Raw genomic sequence first — 26,095 nt, 5'->3', positions numbered from 1 at the left:
CCATCTCTGCCCTGTCTGTCCTGTCCCTGTCGGCCCGGATGGAAATCAGCTCCCCTCTCACCACTGCCTTCAGCGCCTCCCAGAGCACCGCTGCCGAGACTTCTCCAGTATCATTCACCTGCAGGTAATTCTGCATGCATTTCCTCAGCCTCTCACACACCACCTCGTCCGTGAGTAATCCAACTTCCAGCCTCTATGGTAGGCGCTGAAAGCTGTCCTTACAAAACTGCAGGTCTACCCAGTGCGGAGCATGGTCCAATATGGCAATTGCCGAGTATTCTGCCTCACAACACAGTAGTCAATCGGGAATACACCTTGTGAATATGGGAGTAGTACGAGAACTCCCTTGCCATTGGCCGGCTAAATCTCCACGGATCTGCTCCCCCCGTTTGCTCCATGAACCCTCTCAGTTCCTTTGCCATCGCTGGCAACCTGCCCGTTCTTGACCATCACCGATCCAGTCTCAGGTCCAGGACTGTATTAATGACCCCGCCCATGATCAACTTACGCGAGTCCAAGTCGGGGATCTTCCCTAGCATCCTCCTAATAAAATCCACATCGTCCCAATTAGGGACATACACACTGACCAGGACTACTCTCACCCCTTCGAGCTTACCCCTTACCATAATGAACCTGCCACCCCCATCGGCGACTGTGCCCTCGGCCTCAAATTGTACCCTTTTATTAATCAGGATCGCAACCCCCCTCGTCTTAGAATCAAGCCCTGAATGAAAGACCTGACTGACCCAGCCCTTCCTTAACCTAACCTGGTCTGCCACTTTCAGGTGTGTCTCCTGCAACAAGACTATGTCCGCCTTCAGAATCCGCAGATGCGCAAACACACGCGCCCTCTTCACTGGCATTCCAGGTGATCAGCCTGGTTGGGGGGCACTTGCCCCCCCCCCCCCCCCCCCCCCCCCCCCCCCCCCCCCCCCGTTTGCCGATCAGCCATCTCCTTTCCTTGGCCAGCCCCCAGCCATGTGTTGTGCTTCATCTGGCCCACCTGACCAGCTCCACCCATGATTGTTGGCATGCCCAATTTCCATCCCCGTCAGCAGAACAACCCCCCCCCCCCCCAATCAACACAGTCCTATCACCTACCCCTGCTCTAATCTAACTATATGCATACCCCCCACCTCGGCTCCCGTTGACTAGCTGCACTCAGCTAGCCTAGGGTTCCCAGCCTCGGCACCATCCCGTCTCCCACCCATTCTTCCCAGTCACCCCAGCCCCCGACCCCTCCACACCACTTCCCCAGATCAGCCCTACTTAAGTAAAGAATCTATACAAGCTATAAACAACCCCCACAATAGCACAATTCAAGTTAAGCAAGACAAAAAAAAAGGAAGAGATAAGAAATAACACGCACTCTCAGTCCTTCCCATACAGACACAGAAAAAGATTGCACAAAGTTCCCCTGAAGCATCCCTCTTAACACAACACTTTTAACTGTTTTCTTTATTATTTTCCCCCCAGCCAAGCTCCAACTAATCAGAGAGCCCAAAACGGAAACATTCAGGTAAACCACGCAAAAAGCACGCAAAGAAACGACAAAAACGGACCCAAACATACAGGCAACTTTCAAAACGAGAGAGACACCACATATACTTAAAAGTTCCAACATGATTCCAAACACCCTCAGCTCAGGGCCAGCCCTTGCTTCGTAACGAAGTCCATCAACTCTTCAGGTTCCTCGAAATAGTGGTGCTGACCCTCATACGTAACCCACAGTCGTGCCGGAAAAAGCAGCCCAAATTTCACCTTGTTTTTATACAGTATCTCCTTCACCTGCCTGTAGCCTCCCCTCCTCCTGGCCACCTCAGTGCTCAAATCTTGGTAAACACGCAGGGTGGTATTGTCCCAAGTACAGCTTTGTGTGCTCTTTGCCCATTGCAGCACCGGTTCCTTGTCCAGGTACCTGTGAAAGCATACCTGCCTCACCTGCACTCTGTGTGCCCTGTCCACCACCGGCGGGCAGGGGAACATCTCGTTCCCCAGGAACTGCTGAAACATACCCTCCACATACGCGGCAGCGTCCAGCCCCTCTGCCCCTCCGGGATGCCCACGATTCTCATGTTCTGCCGGCGAGATCTGTTGTCCAGGTCCTCCAGCCTTTCCAGAAGCACCTTTTGCTGGTCCCTCAACCTCCGAATCTCCACATCCGCCACCGTTTGAAAGTCAGCCTGCTCCTCCACTGACTTCTCCAGCTGCTGGAGCTTCTCATCCTGATCATCCAGCCTTTTTTCCATCCGGTCAATCGACTTCTGTAGCGGCTCCAAGTTGTCACGCTTCAGAGCCAAAAAGCCCTCCTGCATAGTCTGCAGCAGCTGCTCCATTGTGGGCTGGGCTGTCGGCGCCTTGCTCTGAACACCAGCCATGCTGGTCTCTCACAGCCTCCACTGTGCCCTTACTCGACCACGTCTTCTGCTGTTTATGGTCCCTCCGGCTTCTTAGGTCCATACAATTCTGTGTGGGTCCTGTGCCTGAGTACTATTGCTTTCCAGTTCCGTGCTCAAAAGCGCAAAAAAGTCGGGGAAAAAGGTCCAAATGTCCGACCGAGACTGGAGCCACCAAATGTGCGACCTACCCCCTCATAGCCGCCACTGGAAGTCCCTTCTGCCTATACTGTTAGCCATTTGGAGGCATCAAAATAAAAATCAGAATCTTCGAAAGTGGCAGGTCGCAACCTTGTTGGAAGACAAAGTCAAATTTGAATTCAAGGCAGAAGGGTCAACTGAGCATCAGTATTGTGGCAGGGAATGAATGAATGAATTTGAAGTGGTTGTGTTTTTCTCTGCTCTTAATGTAAATTTTATTTTTGAGACAATCATTATTGATCATCCATTTTAATGAGAAGGGATGTGCTGGGATTATGTGGTCCCACAGCTGTTTTGGCAGTCAATGACATCCAAGCCCATTGTGTAATTGCAATGGAACCACCATGTTTGCAGTTTTTGGAGAATCCATCTCGAAAGAGCATCTATTTTAAAATTCATCTTACAAGATAATGGACGAGCTGGCTCAGCCAGCATTTGTTGTCCATCCCTAATTTCCCTTGGTATGAGCTGCCTTCTTGAACAGTTGCAGTCCATGTGGTTTAGGTACACCCGCTGTGCCATTAAGAAAGGAGTTCCAGGATTTTTTTAAATTTAGAGTACCCAATTCATTTTTTCCAGTTAAGGGCAATTTAGCATGTTCAATCCACCTACCTTGCACATCTTTGGGTTGTGGGGGGCGAAACCCACGCAAACACAGGAGAATATGCAAACTCCACACGGACAGTGACCCAGAGCCGTGATCGAACCTGGGACCTCAGCGCCGTGAGACTGCAGTGCTACCACTGCGCCACTGTGCTGCCCCGAGTTCCAGGATTTTGATCCCGTGACAGTGATCAGTCAGTCCTCACAGTACTGGCGGGACTAAGGAGACTGATCTCCAACAACCATAATCATCTTCCTTTGTGCTAGGTATGACCAACCAGTCGAGGGTTTTCTCCCAGATTCCTATTGACTCCAGTTTTCCGAGGGCTCCTTGATGGCATAGTGAATCAAATGCTGCCTTGTTGTCAAGGGCAGTCTCCCTCAGCTTACCTCTGGAGTTTAGCTTTTTTGCCCATGTTTGAACTAAGACTCTAATGAGGTCAGGAGCTGAGTGACCCTGGTGGAACCCAAACTGAGCAGGTTATTGCTGAGTAAGTGCCGCTTGATAGCACGGTTGATGACTCCTTCCATCACTTTACTGATGATTGAGAGTAGGTTGGGTGATCATTAGCTGGGTTGGATTTCTTCTATTTCTTGTGTACAGGACACACTTGGACAATTTCCACATTGCTGGGTAGATGCCAGTGTTGTAGCTGCACTGGAACAGTTTGGCTAGGGGTGCGGTAAGTTTTGGAGCACAAGTCTTCAACACTATTGTCAGGGCCCATAACCTTTGCAGTATCCAGTGCCTTCAACCATTTCTTGATATCACATGGGGTGAATTGAGTTGGCTAAAGACTGGCATCTGTGATCAAAGAATTTACAGTGCAGAAGGAGGCCATGGAGTCTGCACCGGCCCTTAGAAAGGGCACCCTACCCAAGCCCACACCTCCACCGTAACCCCATCTAACCTTTTTGGACACTGAGGGCAATTTTGCATCGTCAGTCCATCTAACCTGCACATCTTTGGAGTGTGGGAGGAAACTAGAGCACCTGGAGGAAACCCACGCAGACACGAGGAAAAGGTGCAGACTCCACACAGACAGTGACCCAAGCCAGGAATCGAACATGAGATACTGGAGCTGTGAAGTAACTATGAAGCAACTGTGCTAACCACTGTGCTACTGTGTCCCCATGATGCTGGGGACCTCTGGGGGAGACTGAGGTGGACCATCCACTTGGCACTTCTGGCTGAAGATTGTTATGAATGCTTCAGCCTTGCCTTTTGCACAGATATGCTGGACTCCTCCAACATTGAGAATGGGGATATTAGTGGAGCCTTCTCTGCCAGGGAGTTGTTTAATTGTCCACCACCATTCATGACTGGATGTAGCAGGACTGCAGAGCTTAATTCAGGTCTGTTGGTTGTGGGATCGCTTAGCTCTGTTGATCACTTGCTGTTTATGTTTTTTGGCATGCAAGTAGTTCTGTGTTGTAGCTTCACCAGGTTGACATTTTACGGTCTGCCTGGTCTTGCTCCTGGCATGTTCTCCTGCACTGTCCGTTGAACCAGGGTTGATCCTTTGGCTTGGTGGTAATGGTAGAGTGGGGGATAGACTGGAAGAATGAAATTGGCAAGGATAGCCTGGAGGCAGAGTTCATTGACTGTATTAGAGTTAGTTGGGAGCAGGCTCCTCTGGATTTGGTATTGTGTAATGAGGAGGGATTAATTAATGACCTCATAGTTAAAGATGCTCTCTGGAGTAGTGACCATAGTATGGTAGAATTCAAAATCCAGTTTGGGGGCGAGAAAGTGGAGTCCCACACTTGCATTCTGGAATTAAACAATGGAATTGATATAGGCATGAGGACAGATTTGGTCCGAGTAGAGTGGGCGGGAAGACTTAAAGCCAGGGCAGCTGATGAACAGTGGCAGTAGTTAAAAGATATACTCAATTCCTCACAACTAAAGTATATCCCAATGCTGAAGAAAGATGGGAAGAGTGGTAAAAAACATCCATGGCTGAACAAGGAGGTCAAGGAAAATATAAAGACAAAAACTAAGGTATGTCATATTGCAAAGGCCAGTGGCAGGTGGAAGATTGAGAAACTTTCACACATATACAAAGGGATACTAAAAAAGTAATAAAAGAGCTAAGGTAAATTACAAAAGAAAACTGGCGCAAATATCAAAAAGGATAGCAAAAGCGCCTCACTACATAAATAGTATTCAACAAACTATTGGGATTGAGGGCAGACAAGCCTCCAGGCCTGATGGCCTACATCCTAGGGTCTTAAAGGAAGTGGCAATGGAGATAGTGGATCAATTGGTTAGAATGGGAAGTGTAAAGCTACAAGAAGTGTAATGGTTAATACTGTAGGAACCAAAGCAGCAGGTCAGCATATGAGGAGAAGGTAGAGGTTAATAGGATGAACAGGCAGGACCAGTCAAATACTACAGAGGGGGAAAGGAAACATGAAAAATCAAAATGTAAGGAGACTGTGAGACTGAAGGTTGGGACTGAAGGCTCAGTGTTATCAGAGATTAATAAAAGGAGGCCAGAATGTCTGAAAAGCGTAGTGCACAAGAAAACACTGCAAGGGAAAGACAAATCAGTAGGACATTTTAAAAACCTTGGGCGCGATTTTCCCAAAAGGTAACAAAGTCCCCGAGCGAGCAGGTTTAGCTGCGTGTTTCTCGCTGTGCCGAGAAACACATGGCTATTCAACAAGACTCGCTGTGAATAAGGGACCTGAATGGGGAACGCGCGACCAAGGCCGCACATAACCCCGTTTTTTACAATGGGGAGCTCCGCTCGCTGGAACTCCCGTTGTAGAGAGAGACCATTATTAAATGGCATCCTGGGGCGGGATTCTCCCCTACCCGGCGGGGCGGGGGGTCCCGGCGTAGCGGAGTAGCGCCAACCACTCTGGCGTTGGGCCTCCCCAAAGGTGCGGAGAAGCCCGCGCCGGAGTGATTGGCACCACGCCGACTGGCGCCAAAATCGGCCCGAATGGCCTTTGACGCCCACCCCCCGGCGTCGGGGCTGGCCGAAAGGCCTTCGCCGGTTTGCGCATGCGCCGGTGCGTCAGCTGCTGCCGCTGATGTCACCACCGGCGCATGCGCGCTGGGGGATTCTCTTCCGCCTCCGCCATGGTGGAACCGTGGTGGCGGCGGAAGAAAAAGAGTGCCCCTCGGCACTGGCCCGCCCGCCGATTGGTGGGCCCCGATCACGGGCCTGGCCACCGTGGAGACACCCCCTGGGGTCTGATCACCCCTCCCCCCCAGGACCCCGGGGGCCCACTCGCGCCGCCGATCCCGCCGCCACCAGAGGTGGTTCAAACCACGGCGGCGGGAGAGGCCTCTCAGCGGCGGGACTTCAGCCCAACGCGGGCCGGAGAATCACCACAGGGGGCTCGCCGATCGGCGCGGAGGGCACGCCGATCGGAGGGGCGTGATTCCCGCCCCCGCCAATACCCGGGTGGCGGAGAATTCCGGCCACGGCAGGGGCGGGATTTTCACCGGTCCCAGGCGATTTTCTGACCCTGCGGGGGGTCGGAGAATTTTGCCCCTGATCTCCAAGGGCCATGACGTCTCCCCACCCCCTCCCAGCCCAAAAGCAATTTGGGAGGGTCCTAAATTTCAGCTTGGTACCTTAGTAGCCCTAACCTGGCATGTTGATAGTGCTCCTTCCAGCTGGCAGTGCCAGGGTACCCAGGTGGCACCAGCAATTCCAGACCACCACCCTTCCCAAAGGGTATGCAGCTGGGGTCTCCAATCCCCGTTTGTGGGGACCAATACCAAATGGCGCTCACCCGAGATCCCCGAGGCAAAGCGATTGAATCCCAAAGCCTCAGGTACCTCTGGAATTTGCACATTAGAGTGAGGCTTACTGCTCACTCTAATATGCAGATTTGCTTAAAACTAATCCCACCCATTGTTGGGGGGTTCCCTTTGCAACGTCTCGTGAGATTGCATTGAATCTCGCAAAGCATTGCTAGCCGGGTAGTTCCTGGGAGCGGGGTCTCCCGGCTTTCACTGGTCATGCTGCACCGCGGCGCAGTGTGCCCGGAGGATCGCACCCAAAGTACCTAAATGCACGCAGTATTTGGAATAAGGTCAATGAGCTCACAGCACAAATAGAGACAAATGGGTATGATTTGGTGGGATTCCTGAAACATGGTTCCAGGAGGACCGGGACTGGGAGTTGAATGTCCAATGGTACTCAGACAGGATGGAATAGGAGGTGGAGTTGCTTTATTGGTTAAAGATGGCATCAAGGTTGTATTAAGAAATTATATTGGCACTAAGGGCCAAAATGTTGAATCAATCTGGGTGGAAATAAAAAAACTCCTTGGTAGGAGTAATTTGCAGGTCCCCGACCAATAGTTCCAAAGTGGGGCATAGCATAAACCAAGAAATAATAAGGGCACAACGGTAATCATGGGTGATTTTAATATGCATATTGACTGGATTAATAAAATTGCCAAGGGTAGCTTCAAGGGAGACTTCATTGAGCCTATGAGGGATTGTTTCTTTGAGCAATATTTTATGGAACCAACCAGGAAGCAGGCTATTTTAGATTTAGTACTATGTAACAAAGAAGGGTTGGTAATTAGTCTTGTTGTTAAGGATCCTCTTGCAATGAGTGGTCACAGCATGCTAGAATTTCAAATTCAGATTGAGCAAGAGAAGACTACCAAGTACTTAGAGTACCAAACTAGAGTTTAGCATTGGGCAGAGGTAATTATACAGGCCTGAGGAAAGAGTTGACCTAAGTAGACAAAGGTTCACAGAGATATTAAATACGTCCCAATTAAAGTATATTCCTGAGAGGTAGAGGAATTGTAAAAGAGAGAATGATGTTCCATGGCTAAATAAGGAAGTTAAGGGAGACATAAAGGCAAAAACTAGGGCATACCATACTGCAAAAGCTAGTGGTAAGTAAGCTGGATTGGGAGAACTTTAAGATTCAGCAAAAGGCTACTAAAAATAAAATCAAAAGAACTGAGGTGAACTACAAAAGGAAAGTAGCAGAAAACGTAACTCTGATACCAAAATCTTCTATAATGTATGTAAAGAGGAAGAGGAAGAGGATAGCTGAAGTAAATGTCGGTTCTTTAAAGCACAATACTGTTGTGGTGATAATGGAGAACACAGAGGTGGCAGAGGCAGAGGCACTGAACCAATATTTTGTCTTCATTATTAGAAGATAATAAAACTTTTTCAAAACTACAGTTCATGCAGAGGAACCTGGTGTAATAACCATCACTAGGTAGACGGTATTGAATAAACTGATGGGATTAAAGACAGATAAGTTTCCGGGATCTGACGGCCTGCATCTAGGGTATTAAGGGACGTGGCAGCCGAGATAGTGGATGCATTGATTATATTTCAGAATTCCCTGAATTCTAGAAGGGTCCCAGTGAATTGGAAATACGCTAATGTGACACCACTATTCAAAAAGGGAGAGAAGCAAAAATGAGGACATTATAGACCGGTTAGCTTGACTGCTCTGGTGGGGAAGTTGCTGGAATCAATCATGAAAGGGGAGATGACTGAACATTTGGAAACACAAAGCTCAATCAGCCATTGTCAGCATGGTTTTATGAAGGGTAAGTCATGCTTGATAAATGTGCTTGAGTTCTTTGAAGACATAACCAGCAAGGTGGATAATGGGGAACCTTTGGATGTGGTATATCTAGAGTTCCAGAAGGCATTTGACAAGGTGCTGCATAAAAGACTGATCCAGAAGGTGAGATTGCAGGGATTGGGGGAGAGTACTAGATTAGATTGAGGATTTGAGGATTGGCTGACTGGCAAAAAGCAGAGGGTTGGAATGAACGGGTCCTTCTCTGGCTGGCAAACTGTAACTAGCGGGATGCCGCAGGGTTCAGTCCTTGGGCCTCAACGTTTTACAATTTATATAAATGATCTGCAAGCAGGGATGGAGTGTACCATAGCAACATTTGTGGATGATACTAAAATGGGTAGGAAAGCAGACAGTGAAGAGGTGATAAATATTTTACAGACAGATATAGATAGGCTAGGAGATTGGGCCAAAATTTGGCAGATGATGTTTACTATAGCTAAATGTGAGATTATCCATTTTGGCTGAAAAATAGAAAGGCAAATTATTATTTAAATGCTATCTTTATTTCCACTCAAACAACAAAACCATCTCAGATTCCAATCCACTTTTAAATACAGTTAGCATTCAGGAATACTCGCTGTATAGAGATATCTTGAATATTCCACTTTGAGAAAGAGAGATCTTTTGAGACTGTTTGAAAGAAAGAGACCTGACACCCTGCCAGAATAATGCAGAATCTCCTGATTGTATTTCTTCAGAAAACTTCTCAGCTTCCCTTCCAGCCAAAGATACCTCTAGACCTCAACACCTGGTTGCTTCAGCCCGTGACTCATTCCATTAACAACATCAACTTACTAAGTTGAACATCATGGACGGGATTCTCAAACCCCCCCGCCGGGCGGGCCGCTGCCAGTGGCCCACGACCGGCGCGGCGTCAATCCCGCCCTGCAGCCCAGACGCCGGCTTCCGAATTCTCTGGCGGTGGTTTTTTGGCGGGGGCGGGAATCGCGTCACACCGGTCGTGGGCCGTTGGCAGCGGCCCCCTCCCGGCGATTCTCCACTCCGTGATGGGCCAAGGCCCGTTTTCGGACAGTCCCGCCGGCGTAAATTACACAAGGTTTGTACCGGAGTCCTCGGGGGGGCACGGGGAATCTGGCCCTGGAGGGGCCCCCGCGGTGGCGTGGCCCGCGATCGGGGCCCACCAATCTGCGGGCGGGCCTGTGCCATGGGGGCACTCTTTCCCTCTGCGCCGACCGCGATAAAGCTCCGCTATGGCCAGCGCGGAGAAGAAACCCCCTGCGCATGTGCAGGAATCACAGCAGCAGTTCTGGGAACACGCTGGCACTCCTGCACATGTGCCAACTTGCACCGGCTGGCGGAGGCCCTCTGGTGCCGGTTGGGGCGGCGCCATCACTCCAGCGCCGGCCTAGCACCCGAGCGTACCTTCCGGGTGGCCCAACGCCGGAGTGGCTCACGCCACTCTTTGGTGCCGGGGCGGCCCACCCACTGGATACCGGAGAATCCCACCCAATGTCTCTAATTAACGACTCCGCACAGAATCCTATCCTCTTAATATAAATAAAAATCCATTACCCCAAACTTTTACAATGCTTTAATTGCACCAGTGGCTCCTAAAAGCCTCGCCATCTTGCAAACCAGGAATTTTTCAAAACCCTGGCCGGGATTCTCCGGATGCTGGAATTCACTCTGCCCGCCGGCAGCGGATCTCCGCCTGCGGGTTTCCCAGCAGCGTGGAGTGACTCCAAAGGGAAATCCTTTTGACAATCGCCGGAAAGAGAGAATCCTGCTGCCAGTGAACGGCGCGCCGCTGAAAAACACATGGATGGGGGATTGGAAAATCCAGCCCACTACTGCAGCAGTCACACACTAACTCAGGCTTTTATCCCTTACTTCACAAAATACATATAATACAACATATTCCTACATTCATCGCAATCCCAATACTTCATAAGGAGATAGACCCCTTTCTACGTTCATATATCAGAAAATTGGAACGCATTTATGAAGAGGAGAATAGTGAAACCTCCCAATTGCTGTGTTAACACAAAGAAGCAGGCATGACGAATGTTCCATAATGCCGTGATTAGAAGCCAATTGTGAGGCAGAATTCCATTCTACCCTGTTGCTTCCACTCGGCAATTTCCAAACAAAGTGTGCCACACATTCCTCTGGCTTTCCAATCAATCTGTTTCATTTGCATAACAAACAGTGTTTGCTGCTGAATTATTGGAGCGTCAGAGTCTGAAGCCAGTACACCATCAGCATGTTGTCACTGGGCTCCGCAGAAAAATAAATATCCCACCCGAGCATTGTTTTGGCCTAAGCGATAAATCCCAATGGGCCAAATCGTTCCCACGATACAGATTTCCTGAGAAGGGAGTATCAAAATTTATATTTTCAGTACATTGAATGCAATAAATCCAGTGACCAACATCATTGATGCTGCATTAGAAATTCAGTCACATTGATGTTTCCTGTTTAACATTTCCTCAGTTCAGATCAGGCAGGGTGAGATTTGAATATCGGTACAAATTTGTCCAAGCCCTAAGTCAAGTGTTATCCGGATCCATACAATACTTCGTCACACTGCAGGGCTTTTCAACCATTTTCCACAGGAAGGAAAATTAGCTTGTTTGGTAGTCATGGAGGAGTCAGGAAAGGAGAGTCAATAAATGGTTTATTTCCAAAAATAAAGTATTTACAAATAACAGCCTCACCCCGGGACTACGCTGCATCTCGGCTCCTACCTGGGCCGACTTATGTGGCATGAATTAATTAGCTCGCTGCTGGGTCTCTGCTCGTCTGCGGGGAGCTTGTACTCCACGAGGCTCACGGGAGATTAATCAGGTCATCCCTATGTGTCTCGTGGGGGTTATAACATCCCTCCCCCTCAGAGTCCCTAAGTCCTCTGAAGAAGTGGGTGCAGGACGATTTCTGTTCCTCTGTGCCCCCTGCTGCACTTCCAGTGCCTGTGGGCTGGGTTGGGGGGAGGGGGAGTGCACTGGTGAGTAACATGTCGGGAAATGCCATTTCCACGATGACCATCTGGGGGGGGCACCGCTGGTGACTGATCCCTGGTAGGATTGCCGTCGGAAGCCTCAGAGGCTTCGGCCTCCACCTTGGAGTGGAAGTCACCACCTCTTGCACCTCGTTGGCTGGGCCCCCATATACCACGGCGATGTGTCTGGAAGACCATTCTTCTGGTCGGGTGTGTCCGAACACTGGCTCCCTGCTCCTGAGGTGGTCATGGTGTTTCTACCTGTTTGTGTGTCTTCACTTGGTGCAAAACAGGCACAGTCTGGTGTACCACCGTCCCTGGAATCCAACGGCTGCCCTCCCTGAAGTTTTGGACATACACCGCGTCCCTTGGTTGGAAACTCCTTTAATCCGTCCAGATCCATGCGATACCCCATGTATGTAACTTCCGTGAAGGATTTGAACCACCACCAGGAAATCTTCCCTTGAACCAAAGGGTCTAGAAATACTGAGAAATCTCAACCTAAACCAAAAAAGGGTTGATAAATCTTTGAGTGTGGTCAACAGGGATACCATTGTATACCTGACTCCGAGAGACACTTAGGTGGGTGCTATTCGGTTAATCGCCAGTATAACCCATATCCCCCTCGAAGCTTTTATCTTCTCGTTACTTAATAGTATGACTCATGGGTCAGGCTTTTTAAGAAAAATAAGTAAACTTTGTAATAACCTTAATTAACGGTTATTCACTTAACTTGTAGGTTATTTTTAAATTACAAGAACAAAATATTATTCAAAAGGGTACATAGGATCTGGGACGGGATTCTTCGGAAACCAGCGGGGCGGGCAACTCAGGCGCGAAGGAGTGGCGTGAACCACTCTGGTGTCGGGCGGCCTGAAGGTGCAGAATCCTCCGCACCTTCAGGGGCTAGGCCGGCGGTGGAGTGGTTTGAACCGCGTCGGCCAGCGGGGAAGGGGCTTGGCACTACGCCAACCGGCGCCGAAGGGACTCCGCCGGCTGGCGCGAGTTGGCACATGCGCGGTAGCGCTAGTGTGTGCTAGCATCATCCAAGCGCATGCATGGGGGGGGGGTTCATCTCCGTACCGGCCATCGCGGACCGTTACAGCTGCTGGCACAGAGGAATAGAGTGCCCCCACGGCACAGGCCTGCCCACGGATCCGTGGGATCCGATCGCGGGCCAGGCCACCATGGAGGCACCCCCTGGGGCCAGGCCCCCCCGAGGACCTCAGAGGCCGCCCGCGGAGCCAGGTCCGCCGGTAGGTACCTGTCGTAACATACGCCGGCGGTACCAGCCGAAAACGGGTGGCCACTCGCCCCATCGCGGGCCGGAGAATCTCCGGGGGTGGCCGCTGACAGCAGCCGCCCACTGGCGTGGCGCGATTCCCGCCCCCGTCAAATCCCCGGCGCCGGAGAATTCGGCAGCCGGCGGGTGCGGAATTCAAGCCGCCCCCCTGGCGATTCTCCAACCTGGCGGGGGATCGGAGAATCCCGCCCCTGTTCTTTCATTATTGATTCTTCAGATTTATCTTCTGGGCTGCTTGTTTTTTAAAGCTAGCCTCACAGTTCTTTCTCCTTTCTTCCCCCTGCACTTTCTTTGTTTCTTCACGACTTTGTTCTTCTTAGCCTGTGGCACCTCGTTCAATCAATGGAGCCGTTCACTCAGCCTCTGCCTGCCGTTAGCTTTTCTCTCCTTCAGTCGCTGGCTATCTTCCCCTCCGGCTGCCTTCCTCCAACTGAATCCCCTCAGCAGCTTCAACTGCCCTTAACAGCCATTATTTTAAAAAATAACTGCCCCTGCAGGTGCTAGCTGCAGGTGCCAACTGCCGTTTTTTAAAGAACAATGGCTCCCCGAGAGTCCCAGCGCATACCCCTTTCCAAGCATAAAACTTTCATCTTATAAACATAAAAAACTGCCATTGGGATTGACCCACACACACCCACAGACAAAATATTGGTCAAACATCTTTTTTCTCTCCCACAACGTGGTTAAAGATTCCAGGATTTAAATGAAGAAAAATATTGCTTATGGTTAATAAAAATAATAAAAGCAAAACCACCGTGTTAAATAACTGGGCAAGTGACTGAAAATATTGAGGCTACATGATCAAATGCGACATTTCTCCATTTTCCATTACATTACCCTCTTGAGCCTGTCTTGGAAAACCAGTGGAGGATTTTCTCCAGGTTGCTTAGGTGCTCCCTTTCCGTGGCTGCTCACCGCGTTGCCCAAATAGACCGCTGCACGCGGTTGCCCTCTCAGGATGTTCTCCATAATGCGCTGAAAAATTGAACAAGCCAGTGATATTCCAGATGGCAACTTCCTGTACTCATAGAGGCCCCTATGGGTAAGTTTCGTAATGTCTGGAATCGGCATCCAGCTCCACCTGGAGATAGGAGTGACTCATATCAAGATTGGAAAAGGAATAACACCCAGCTAACTTTGCGTATAGATCTTCTATCCGCAGCATTGTGAACCTATCCAGACAGGAGACCTTGTTCACAATCAATTTTAATCTCCGCACAGGCATACGGTTTTGTCTGGTTTTAGTATCGGACTATCAGTACTGCCCAATCAACAAACCCCACATGTTGGCTGATACCGAGGCCTTCCAATCAGTTGAGTTCATCCTCGAATTTTGCCAGTAGCGCATAGGAGACTGGACCGGCCCAGAAGTATTTTGACTGACCTTCAGAGTCCATATATATTTTGGCCACGGCCCCCTTAATTTTACCCGAGCCCTCCTGGAAGAATTCTGAGTACTTCCCCAAGACTCTTCGGGTCCATCCGAAAGATCTGTTGCCAGTCCAGTTGGAAGCGTTGTAGCCAGTCATGCCAGGACCCCGCACTACTATTAATGGCAGCCTAACAGACTGTGGCCCATAAGTAACTAGGATCATCGTCGTGCCTGCTATGGCTATGCGGGACTTTTGACAAAGGGGAACAAAGGATATGGAGGAAAGCGGGATTTGGCTGTTGAGTTGGATGATCAGTCATGATCATAATGAATGGTGGAGCGGGCTTGAAGAGCAGAATGGCCTCCTACTGCTCCTATTTTTTCTAAGTTTCTATGTTCTCCCATATAGGTCGCTTGGCATGACTCGGTGTCCCACAAGCCCAACTGTCGAACTCCAGTCCTGATTTTCTTGCAGATCTGCCTCCCTATTACTGAAACTACAGCTCCATGTCAAACTTCATCTCAAACTGGTGGGCGTTCACCTGGACAGTAGTCCTGATGGGGGCATCTCATGATGCAGCAATGCAATACAATTGCAAACACTCCTCAGCATCAGGTTATTCTAAGTGGAGGGTCCTGGCTCTGGGCTGGCGTCTCCCTTGGGTAGGGCGGCGGGTCTGCTGGCTGGCCTGTGGTTTCCTATCTCTGCGGTTTCACAGGCCACAGGTGACGCACCACCTTGGATCATCCTCCATCAATTCCAGGGAGGTGTCCCGCCTGGCAGTAGCGACCCTTGGCCAATGGGACTGGTCCCAATGGTGTTTTGGGCCAGGATGGGGTTCTGGGACCCCATGCTTGGGGGGCGCTGTTTGCTGGAATGGTGTGAGACCTTTGCTGTTTACCTCCATCCCTGACATCCCCTGGAATTCCTGGACTCCCTTCTCTGCAGTCTCTCTTGAGAGAGATCTTGATGGCCTCCTTTAGATTCAGCAAAGGCCTGAACATAGAACATAGAAAATACAGTGCAGAAGGAGGCCATTTGGCCCATCGAGTCTGCACCGACCCACTTAAGCTCTCACTTCCACCCTATCCCCGTAACCCAATAACCTCTCCTAACCTTTGTGGTCATGAAGGGCAATTTTATCATGGCCAATCCACCTAACCTGCACATCTTTGGACGGTGGGAGGAAACTGGAGCACCCGGAGGAAACCCACGCAGACACGGGGAGAACGTGCAGACTCCGCACAGACAGTGACCCAGCGGGGAATCGAACCTGGGACCATGGCGCTGTGAAGCCACAGTGCTATCCACTTGTGCTGCCCATCAACTTCCGCTGGATGGCCATGTTATTTACCGCATACAAGGCGGTCCTGTAGCAACTCGGGTAGGGATGGCCCATAGTGGGGAACCTCTGTCAGTTTGCATAATCGCACAAGAAACTGAGTAATAGACTCCCGTCGGGGTCCCCATGGCCATATTAAATCGGTACCTCTGTATGAGTTTGGGGCAATGGCACATCTTAGTCTCTTAATGACGCTGAAAGTGGCGCTCCCACAGGCGGTCAAGAATCACCATCTGACGATCATCCCCAAAGATAGAGTTTGCCTTAAATTACTGACACAAATGCTTGCGTCCATTTCGCTACACCCGCATAGAATGCATTGAGCCTGCCAAAGAGCAGCATTTTCAAAACAGTGCAAACCTTGGGCGGGATTCTCCAATCCTGTGGCAGAGTGTCCATGCCATCGGGATCTATGCATGCGCCGTTGCTCCGGCGCCAATGAGGACATGCGCAGTGGTGCCGGCGCCAACGCGCGCATGCGCAGTGGCCTCCTTCAACGCGCCGGCCCCGATGCAACATGGCGCAGGGCTACAGGGGCCGGCACGTTGGAAAGGAGGCCCCAGTCACACAGGCCTGCCCACCGATCGGTGGGTCCCGATCGTGGGCCAGGCCACATCAGAGGCCCCCCCCGGGGTCGGACAGCCCCCCCCCCTCACAGGCCACCACCCGATCCTTACACTTCAGAGGCCCCGCCGGCTCAGAGCAGGTTAGAACGGCGCCGGCAGGACTCGGCTCTTTTGCTACGGCTGCTCGGCTTATCCAGGCCAGAGGATCGGCAGGTCAGCCGCGTCGTGCCAACCACACTGCGGAGAATCACCTGCCGGCATCGTGGCGACATGGCCCGTTCGCGGGGATTCTCCTGCCCGGTGCGGGGCTGGGAGAATCCCACCCCTTATTCCTTTGTGAAGAGAGGTGGCTGTGCTCCAAATGACTAGCAGCGCCGATTGTAGTTCGGCTTTATCTTCATCGCCAATTTGATAGTCATGGAGGTGTCCGGAAAGGGAGTCAAAAAATGGTTTATTTCCAAAAGGAAAGTTTTTACAAGTAACAGTCCCAGTCGGGTCTACCCTGCAGCTCGGTTCCTACCTGGGCAAGCTTTTATGGCAATGAATCAACGAGCTCGCTGCTGGGCCTCTGCCAGGTCAGTGGGGAGCTTGTACTCCACAAGTCCCACGGGAAGATTAATTGGGTTGTCACCATGGTTGTCCTTGTACAACAATTTTCATTTAAAAGGTTTTCAAGTATAGTGTATTCACGCAAGATTATTTTTTTCAAAGAAAACACTGATATTATACAGTTAAAGTGCTAATCAAATAAGATGTTACCCCAAAGATCTGAAGTGGCCTATTAGTCAGCCAGCCGTGGCTCTCAGTATGCAAAACACACAAGTTGGCCTGGATTTTCACACCCTTTTGGAAGTCGGGAAATTTCCTGGCTAGCCGCACCTTACTTGGGAAAAGCTCTCCAAGTGGCAGAATCTTTGTTCTGGGACAGGGGTTGCGGAATGGAGTCAGGTTCACCACCCCTGAATGGAAGCCAGAGGCAGTCACAGCTGTATAAGTGGCCCACCTCAGTTCTTTGGGACTTTCTACCGTTTGTTTTCTTAAACATCAATTACCTTCACCCCTAAAACCCATTATGCCAGCTTAGTGCCAATCATTACCCTAAACTATTCCCATGCCCCTTTATAACCTCTATAACTGAGTGCCAATCCATCACCCTATGTTCTCCACTCCATTGGAATGAACACTTTGGAGATTTTGGTGAATATATTGTTGGAAGTTCGCTCGCACGCTTTGCTCTTGAAGCCACTCAATGTTGATCTTTTCTTCATCCTCTGCTGCTTCTGGTGGAGTTTGATGGACTTAGAGGAGTGGATGAGCTGGTGGTCTGTCCAGCAGTCTAAAGTCATCACTTTAGTGATGAGGGCATCCTTTTGGCCTTGGGTCAGACGATGATGAAGTCGATCATGTGCCAGTGCTTTGATTGTGGATATCTCCAGGAATTCTTGAACTTGTCTTTTTGGCAGAATAGTGTGTCAGTAATGATAAGATGGCATTCCGTGCATTTGGTGAGCAGCAGAACCCTGCAATTCCCAACATCTTCCTTTACGATGGTTAATTTACAGATTGGAACACCCTAAGGAGGGTAATCTTCCTTAGGAATGCTGGAGAGTACGTTGCCCAGGGTGGAGTAGAAACTTTCTTTGGACTCATCAGTGGCATCAATGTTTGACATTCAAGACTGTTTCCTGCTGGTTCTTGGCAAGTTGTAGACAGAGAAATGAAATGAAAATCGCTTATTGTCACGAGTAGGCTTCAATGAAGTTACTGTGAAAAGCCCTTAGTCGCCACATTCCAGCACCTGTCCGGGGAGGCTGGTACGGGAATGATGAGGGCGAGCTCGTTAAAGAGTCATGAGGCGTTCATTGACGTCAACAGGGAGTTCCGAAAATCCAGTTAATAAGTTTGTTCCTGATGGTGAATCCAATTCCATGCATCCTGTGCTGAACTTTGGGGTTCAACTCCATTCCATTAGAATGAACACAACACATTGGTATTTTGGTGTAGACATGGTTGGAAGTCTGCTAGCATGCTTGACGCTTAAACCCGCTTAACGTTGATCGTTTTTTAATGCCAAAACAAGACCTCAATGGCAGATCAGGAGGAAGGTAATCATATGCTTTCAATGGCTGTAATGGTGGATGAAAGTTACAGCAGTAGGGAGATTGCCAGTCGTTGAGGTTCCCTTGCCACGAGAACTGGGCCTCCCCACTGCCATTCCCATGTTTAACATTCCCATGTTAAAAGATGTCCCACAAAGGCAACACATCCCCACACAGACAAATCCTGCAGCGAGAGGTGACGGGCGGGGCACAGGACTGTGAGATCTGGGAGTCCCTAGCTTCAGACCAGCACGTAGGTGGTGGAGTTTGATTCAATCGCCTGGCTCTTGGAATAGGAACAGGAGAGAATTTCGGCAGCTTTCTTCATGACTGAGTAGCCCTCTTCAAGATCCACTCTGCTCATCCCCGCTGGGGAAAAGGTTAGGAAAGGTGCCCTAAAAATAGTCCGTTCCATCCCCAACCTGGCTGGAAAACTGCATCCAGCAGCTCATCTACCTGCAGTCAGAAAATCAAAGTTAAACTCAATTTCGGAAGCTGGGATATATAAACCCTTGTGGATAATGAGTAAAACAATTGACTGGAATGGAGTACTGCCCTTGTTGCTCGTGAACTCAGACACTTTCAACATTGACCTCGCTGTCCTGCAAGAGAACCAAAGAGCAGGTTAAGGGCAGCTGAGGAAAGAAGGTGGTGGTTACACCTTCGTCTGACATCCTCTATAGGATGGACAGAAAACTTTTCAACTTCAACCAATTGAAATCCAAGAAGAAAACAACACTGACATCACTCGTGGAATTTCAATATGTGGATGACATTCCCATCTCCCCTCTCAGAAGAAAATCTCCAAGCTATGTTTGACGGCTTCAAGGAAGCATACCAAAGAACTGATCTGAGCCTCAACCTCCAGAAGACTTAAGTCCTTTATCAACCAGTCCTAGGGCACGATCCATTCTCTCCCTCCATCAAGATCAATGGAGGAACCCTCCCAAATGTGGAACATTTCCCCCACCTGGGAGCCACCTTTCGTCTAAGGCTGACATAGATGCGGAGATCCAACATCCTATCCATTCCACGAGCGCCTCCTTTGGATGCCAATGCAAAGATCCTTGTGTATCAGTCATCTTCCCAACCCTTCTATACACCTCATTGGATAACCAGTCAGGACCTATTTTCACCTCCTGCAACAATGTCCGACTCCAGCCCCACCTCAAGACTGTTGGAAATCTCAACCGTGCCTTTGATAGCTCCCAACCCGAATATACTCTTGACTAGCCTTCCATCTTGCATGCTCCGTAAACTTGAGGTTATCCAAAACTCTGCTGCTTATACCCTAACTTGCACCAAGGCCTGTTCATCCATCACTCCTCTCCCTGCTGACCTGGTCCTGGTCCAGAAATGCATTGATTTTTAAAATTCTCTTCCTTACATTAAAATCCCTCCACAGCCACCTCTCTGGAGATGGCTTCATGACTCCTGTGAAGTGCCATGGGACATTAATTCAAAGTGCTTTATTCAGATAAGTTGGTGTATTCTAGGTTAATACAAAGCTGAAGGAGGTTGCAAATTGAGCTTCAGTGGAGACCTGTTGCTTCTGTTACATGTGCTAACCAACTGTGCAAGAGAACTGAGTCACACGATATTGCATCACTTCTGATGATGGCATTCATGTTAGCATAAACGTATATTTAAATTATTATATTTAACATACTAACAAACACACTATTCCAACAGATTAGGGTCTGAGGACTGGGGTGGAAATTTACAGCCCCTCCTGCCGGCAGGATTTTCTGGTCTCACCAAACCCCTTCGACAGGGCCATAAAATGCCCTCCCCCACCCCCAGAATTTTTGTGAGATTGTGGAGACTCTGTGGACCTTCCAAAATGGTGGTGGAGAACTCAATCCGGAAATCCTGCCTCCATTTCTGACACATTTAATTTTAACCAATGGAGGAACGGGGACGGGATGTGACACACATGAAGAAAACCCAACCGAAAATTCTGGACAACCGTAGCATGTCTGGCAGCATCTGTGGAGAGAGAAACAGGGTTTTTTTTTATAAATTTAGATTACCCAATTATTTTTTCCAATTAAGGGGCAATTTAGCGTGGCCAATCCACCTACTCTGCACATTTTTAGGTTGTGGGGGCGAAACCCACGCAGACACGGGGAGAATGTGCAAACTCCACACGGACAGTGACCCATAGCCGGGATCGAACCTGGGACCTCAGCGCCGTGAGGCGGTTGTGCTAACCACTAGGCCACCGTGCTGCCCTTAGAGAGAAACAGGGTTGATGTTTCGAGTCCGTATGATTGTTCTTCTGAGCTCTACTTTGCAGAACTCAAAATGTTTATTCTGTTTCTCTCTCCACTGATGCTGCCAAACCTGCTGCTTTTTTCCAGTATTTTCTGTTCTTGTTTCAGATTTCCAGCACTTGCAGTATTTTTCTTTTATTGTCAGGAAACTTGAACTCAACAGGAACATTTGAACTCAGTGTTGAGATCAGACAGACTCCATTTTTGCTGAAACAAGTCTCGCATGCAGTATGGGAGTTACAAATGTTTGGCATAGATGTAAATGCTCTTGAAGGGTGGAGGTCTGTACAACTGCCATGACGTGAAGTTATTTAAATCCCCAGCCCTTTAAAAATCCTTAGACTTACTACTATTCTTTATTTAAATATTTAAGACCCTGAGGGCACTTGACAGGATGGTTGTAGAGTGAATGTTTCGTCTTGTGTGAAAATCTAGAAGGAGGGGTCACTATTTAAAAAAAAATACGGCGTTGCCCATTTAAGGCAGAGATGAGTAGAGTTTGTTTCGCTCAGAGGGTAGTGAGCCTTTGGAACACCTTTCCTCAAAAAGGTAGATAGATTTTTGATAAAACAAGAGGGTACAAGGTTATCAAGTGTAGGCTGGAGGTTACAGTCAGATCATCCAGGAACTCATTAAATGGTGGAGCAGGCTCAAAGGGTCAAATGGTCTACTACTACTGCTAATTTGTTTGTCTTTTAATCTAATGCTATCCTTAACGTCCTGAGTAAGCCATGGATGGATCATTCCCGCTGAGCTTTTTCAATGAATGTATTTTTGTTGAACATTTTGAATTGTCTCTTCAAATGTTTCCCACTGTTCATTTACCGGAATACCTTTTTGTCTACTTACCCGATCAACCCTAGGCAGTTCTCCCTCCATACCTATGTAATTGTCTTTGTTTAAGTTTAGGATTCTTGTTTGTGATTGTAGTATATCACTTTCACATTTAAATGGAACTTAATTGTATTATGATCACTAGCTCCCGGTGTATATTTTACTATCTGTCTCATTACATAATGCTCGATCTAAAATAGGTTTATCCCTTATTGGTTCAACAGCATATTGCTCCAAGGAGCTGTAGCAGAGACATTCTACAAACTCATCTTCAATTTGGTTGGTCCAGTTTATATGAAGATTAAAATCCTTCACAATGATTACATTGTCTTTGTTACAAAATCCAATAATTTCTTGTTTAATGCTCAGTATATGTGTATAACTACTATTCAGGGGCCTATAAATCCTCCCACCAGCCTTTTCTGACTCTTGCAATTCCTAATCTCCACGCATAATAATTCAACTTCCTCATCTTTTGAGCCAAGATCCTTCCCCGTTCATGTCCTTGTGTCATTCTTTACTATCAAGGCTACCCCTACCCTCCTCTCTTTTGCTATTCTGACTTTCTTTTTGAAATATTATGTACCCAGGAATATTTATTCCACAACTTTGGTCACCATGTAACTATGTTTGTGTAACGGTGATTAGATCTAAATCATGTATCTCTATTTGTGCCACTAGTTCATCTGTCTTATTGTGGATACTTCGCGCAGTCAGGTAAAGGACCTTCAATTATTTTTTTAAGATTCCCTGCATGTTGATGCACAATTATTGTTAAGCTCTCTGTTCCTTTTTATCCCACTCTGCTTGCTTTTACCCACATTGCTACACTGTTCTGTTTCTTTTAGATTTCTAAATCTCTCTTCATAGTTATACGATTCGGCTGGACACTGATCCCAGCCTATTTTAAATGCAGCATATTCCGACAGAGCAGCTTTGCTTTCCTGAGTACTGGTGTCAGTGTCTCATAATCCCCTTCTTCCCACATTACCTTTTCAGCCACGCATTTAATCCTCTGATCTGTTTGAACCTATGCCAATTAGGTAACAATCCGGAGCAGATTATGTTTGATGTTTTGTGTTGGATCCTCACTCTTCAAGCTCTCAGAAAAACATCATTCCTAATTCTGCCTATGCCATTGGCTCCTACATGGACCAAGGTAACTGGATCTTTCCCCTCCCACTCCTGGATCATCCAGCAGCGAGGAGATGCTCTAACCCTGGAATCAGGCAGGACAGCATTTGGCATTCCCAGTTACAGCTACAGGGAACAATGTCGATCCTCCTTACAGTACTGGCCCCCGATCACCAGCCTGTTATATATAATATACCAATGGATGTAGTTTATCTGGATTTCCAGAAAGCTTTTTGACAAGGTGCCACACAAAAGATTGCTGCATAAGATAATGATGCATTGCGTTAAGGGTAATGTAGTAGCATGGATAGAGGATTGGTTAATTAATAGAAAGCAAAGAGTGGGGATTAATGGGTGTTTCTCTGGTTGGCAATCAGTAGCAATTGGTGTCCCTCAGGGATCAGTGTTGGGCCCACAATTGTTCACAATTTACACAGATGATTTGGAGTTGGGGACCAAGTGCAATGTGTCCAAGTTTGCAGATGACACTAAGATGAGTGGTAAAGCAAAAAGTGCAAATGATACTGGAAGTCTGCAGAGGGATTTGGATAGTTTAAGTGAATGGGCTAGGGTCTGGCAGATGGAATACAATGTTGACAAATGTGAGGTTATCCATTCTGGTAGGAATAACAAGCAAAAATGATATTTAAATGATAAAATATTAAAACATGCTGATGTGGAGAGGGACCTGGGTGTCCTGGTGCATGAGTCGCAAAAGGTTGGTTTATAGGTGATCAAGAAGGCAAATTGAGTTTTGTCCTTCATTGCTAGAGTGATGGAGTTTAAGACTAGGGAGGTTATTCTGCAACTGTATAAGGTGTTCAGTTTTGGTCTCCTTACCTGAGAAAGGACTTACTGGAGCTGGAGGGTGTGGAGAGGAGATTCACTAGGTTAATCCCAGAGTTGAGGGGGTTGGATTACGAGGAGAGGTTGAGTAGACTGGGACTGTACTCATTGGAATTTAGAAGGATGTGGGTGGGGATCTTATAGAAACATATAAAATCATGAAGGGAATAGAGATAGATGCGGGGAAGTTGTTTCCACTGGCGGGTAAAAGCAGAACGAGGGAGCATAGCCTCAAAATAAGGGAAGTAGATTTAGGACTGAGTTTAGGAGGAACTTCTTCACCCAAAAGGTTGTGAATCTATGGAATTCCCTGCCCAGTGAAGCAGTTGAGGATCCTTCGTTAAATGTTTTCAAGATAAAGATAGATAGTTTTTGAAGAATAAAGGAATAAAGGGTTATGGTGTTCGGGCGGGAAAGTGGAGCTGAGTCCACAAAAGATCAGCCATCATCTCATTGAATGGCGGAGCAGGCTCGAGGGGCCAGATGGCCTACTCCTGCTCCTAGTTCTTATGTTCCTTTTCATTCTCCCCACTCGAATGGCACCCTGCACCACGGTGTCATGGTCAGTTTGCTCATCCATTCTGCAGTTCTTCTCATCCACACAGGTTGCAAGTGCCTCATACCTGTTGTTCAAAGTCAAGAGCTGAGGTTCCTCCAGCGCAACATGCTGGATCTCCATACCTCTCCGACTTGCAATCAAACCCTCCAGTCCATCAACATTGACCATCTCTTGAGGTTCTCCCTAACCTAATTGGATGTGACTGCCTCCTGGAATAAAGGGTGGGATTCTGTGATCCTGAGGCCAAGTGTTTTGTTTTGTAGTTACCTGAGGCTAAGTGTTGACGCCGTCGGAAATGCCGTCACGTTTCTCGACGGCGTCAACTCAGGCTCAGCAAATCTGGCCCCTATAGGGGGCCAGCATGGCACTGGAGCGGCGTGAACTGGGCGCCGCGGGATCCGCGCATGTGCAGTGTCACCGGTGCCAACGCGCACATGCGCAGTGACTCCATTCAACGCGCCGACCCCGACGCAACATGGCGCAGGGCTACAAGGGCCGGCGCGTAAGAAAGGAGGCCCCCAGTGTTGCTCGATGTGCTTTCTCTTTAATTACTCTGTTTTAATAACCTTTGCTCTAGAGTAGTCAGGTATCTTTCTGATACCCCCACGAGGTTCAAAGCCAAGTGCTGATCAATAACTCAATACACCAGTTAGTAAGTTTCAAATCAAAACACATTTATTATACACCCAGTCAATCACTACTCATGCATAAACTCTACTTACTAAACTATCACTGCTACTAAAGGCCTATACTTAGCTTTCGAATGGCCCACCAGGTCAGAGGAACAATGGCCTTTGTCCGGTTCTGAATCTGCTGGCTTCAAACTGGTACGGAATAGTAGCTAGGAGTGTCTATCTCGTAGCGTGCGTTGACCTTAGACTTACTTGGTTGGTGCAGCTGCTAGGCAGGTCTCTCCTCGCTGAGAGTCATGGTCAAGAGTTCTTTGAGAGCTGCCAAGAGAACAAACTGAACTTGGTGACGCTATCTTATAGGTCCCAGGGGTTTCCTGCCCTTTTGGGCGGACCCCGGACGTGGTCCTAATTAATTGGACCAGGTCTCAATCGTTCTTAGCGATTTTCTCCAGTTCTGGAGTTGTTTCCTGATCGTTGGGCGGGCCCTATGTGTCCGTTGGCCTGCCTTTGACCTAGCTCCTGCTGGCGCCGGGGAGTCTGTCTGGGTCCCGATTGATTCAATGTTTCTGATTGTTTCTGGGGATTGCTCATTAGTATGTAGATAGCTATTGGTTTCGGTTCTGTCTGGGTTCTGCAAATTTTAATACACAGGAAACCTTGCACCTGCTTGTTTTCCTTGTAGCTGGCCAATTTTCCCTGTACTCTTTGCGGGCATCCATTTTGGAATCGGGACGTGGCCACCCCAGGTGGCTACACTCCCTCCTTGTGATCCTCAACGCGAAGCGTGAAGGATCACATTACTGCGATGTCTTCATTCCCTGACCCAGCGGGCATTCATGCTTAGGCTCTACACTGACCCTAACTATGCAATAAATTTTTAACTAACAATTTTACATACACATCATCAAAACTCTTTGGGGGCGCTATGTCATTAAGGACATGCATTACAAAACAAAAAATTGGAACCTCTAACTATCCTCAATAAACTACTCTCACTTAAATCATTCAAACATACTAACCTCCTAACTGTACAAATAGCAGCATTCAAATTCTCTCTGGTTTGGCAGTCAAACACAGAGTTTTACAATCCTTTGTTCACAATGAACACATTTCTTTATTTAAAATGAAAACGCACAAACAAAAACAAAAGTTCTTTGTTACATGTCAAGGGGTTCGGGGGCCTGGTGGAAACCAAAAATAGGGGATCTTATTCTGTATACCAGGGTGCGAGAGCGGTAGGCTCTCTTTTGCCATTTCTTCATGCGAATGGTCTGCACGATACTGCAGAGTATCGCCAATGCTAGAAGTGCTTCGACAACATACGAAAGGGAATACCATGTGATAAACGTATCCCACCATGTCGGGGTACTGTTGGTTG

General features: G+C 48.4%; 1 protein-coding gene across 4 annotated transcripts in view; it reads left to right on the top strand.

Moving 5' to 3' along the window:
* LOC119965095 (receptor expression-enhancing protein 2-like) overlaps positions 1-26,095 on the top strand; it is a 233,618-nt gene that overhangs the window by 74,202 nt on the left and 133,321 nt on the right. For 3 of the 4 annotated variants that reach the window (XM_038795385.1, XM_038795383.1, XM_038795384.1), the window contains exon 2: positions 22,228-22,263. The exons of the other annotated variant lie outside the window; for it this stretch is intronic. In XM_038795385.1, coding sequence (XP_038651313.1) covers positions 22,228-22,263 — 36 coding nt within the window. The remainder of the gene's footprint in view (positions 1-22,227; positions 22,264-26,095) is intronic. 4 annotated transcript variants of the gene reach the window in all.

The sequence above is a fragment of the Scyliorhinus canicula genome, chromosome 4 (assembly GCF_902713615.1).
Source record: "Scyliorhinus canicula chromosome 4, sScyCan1.1, whole genome shotgun sequence".
In the NCBI taxonomy this organism is placed as follows: domain Eukaryota; kingdom Metazoa; phylum Chordata; class Chondrichthyes; order Carcharhiniformes; family Scyliorhinidae; genus Scyliorhinus; species Scyliorhinus canicula.
The sequence above is the reverse complement of the archived record's forward strand: the minus strand, read 5'-3'. Positions and strand labels throughout refer to the sequence as shown.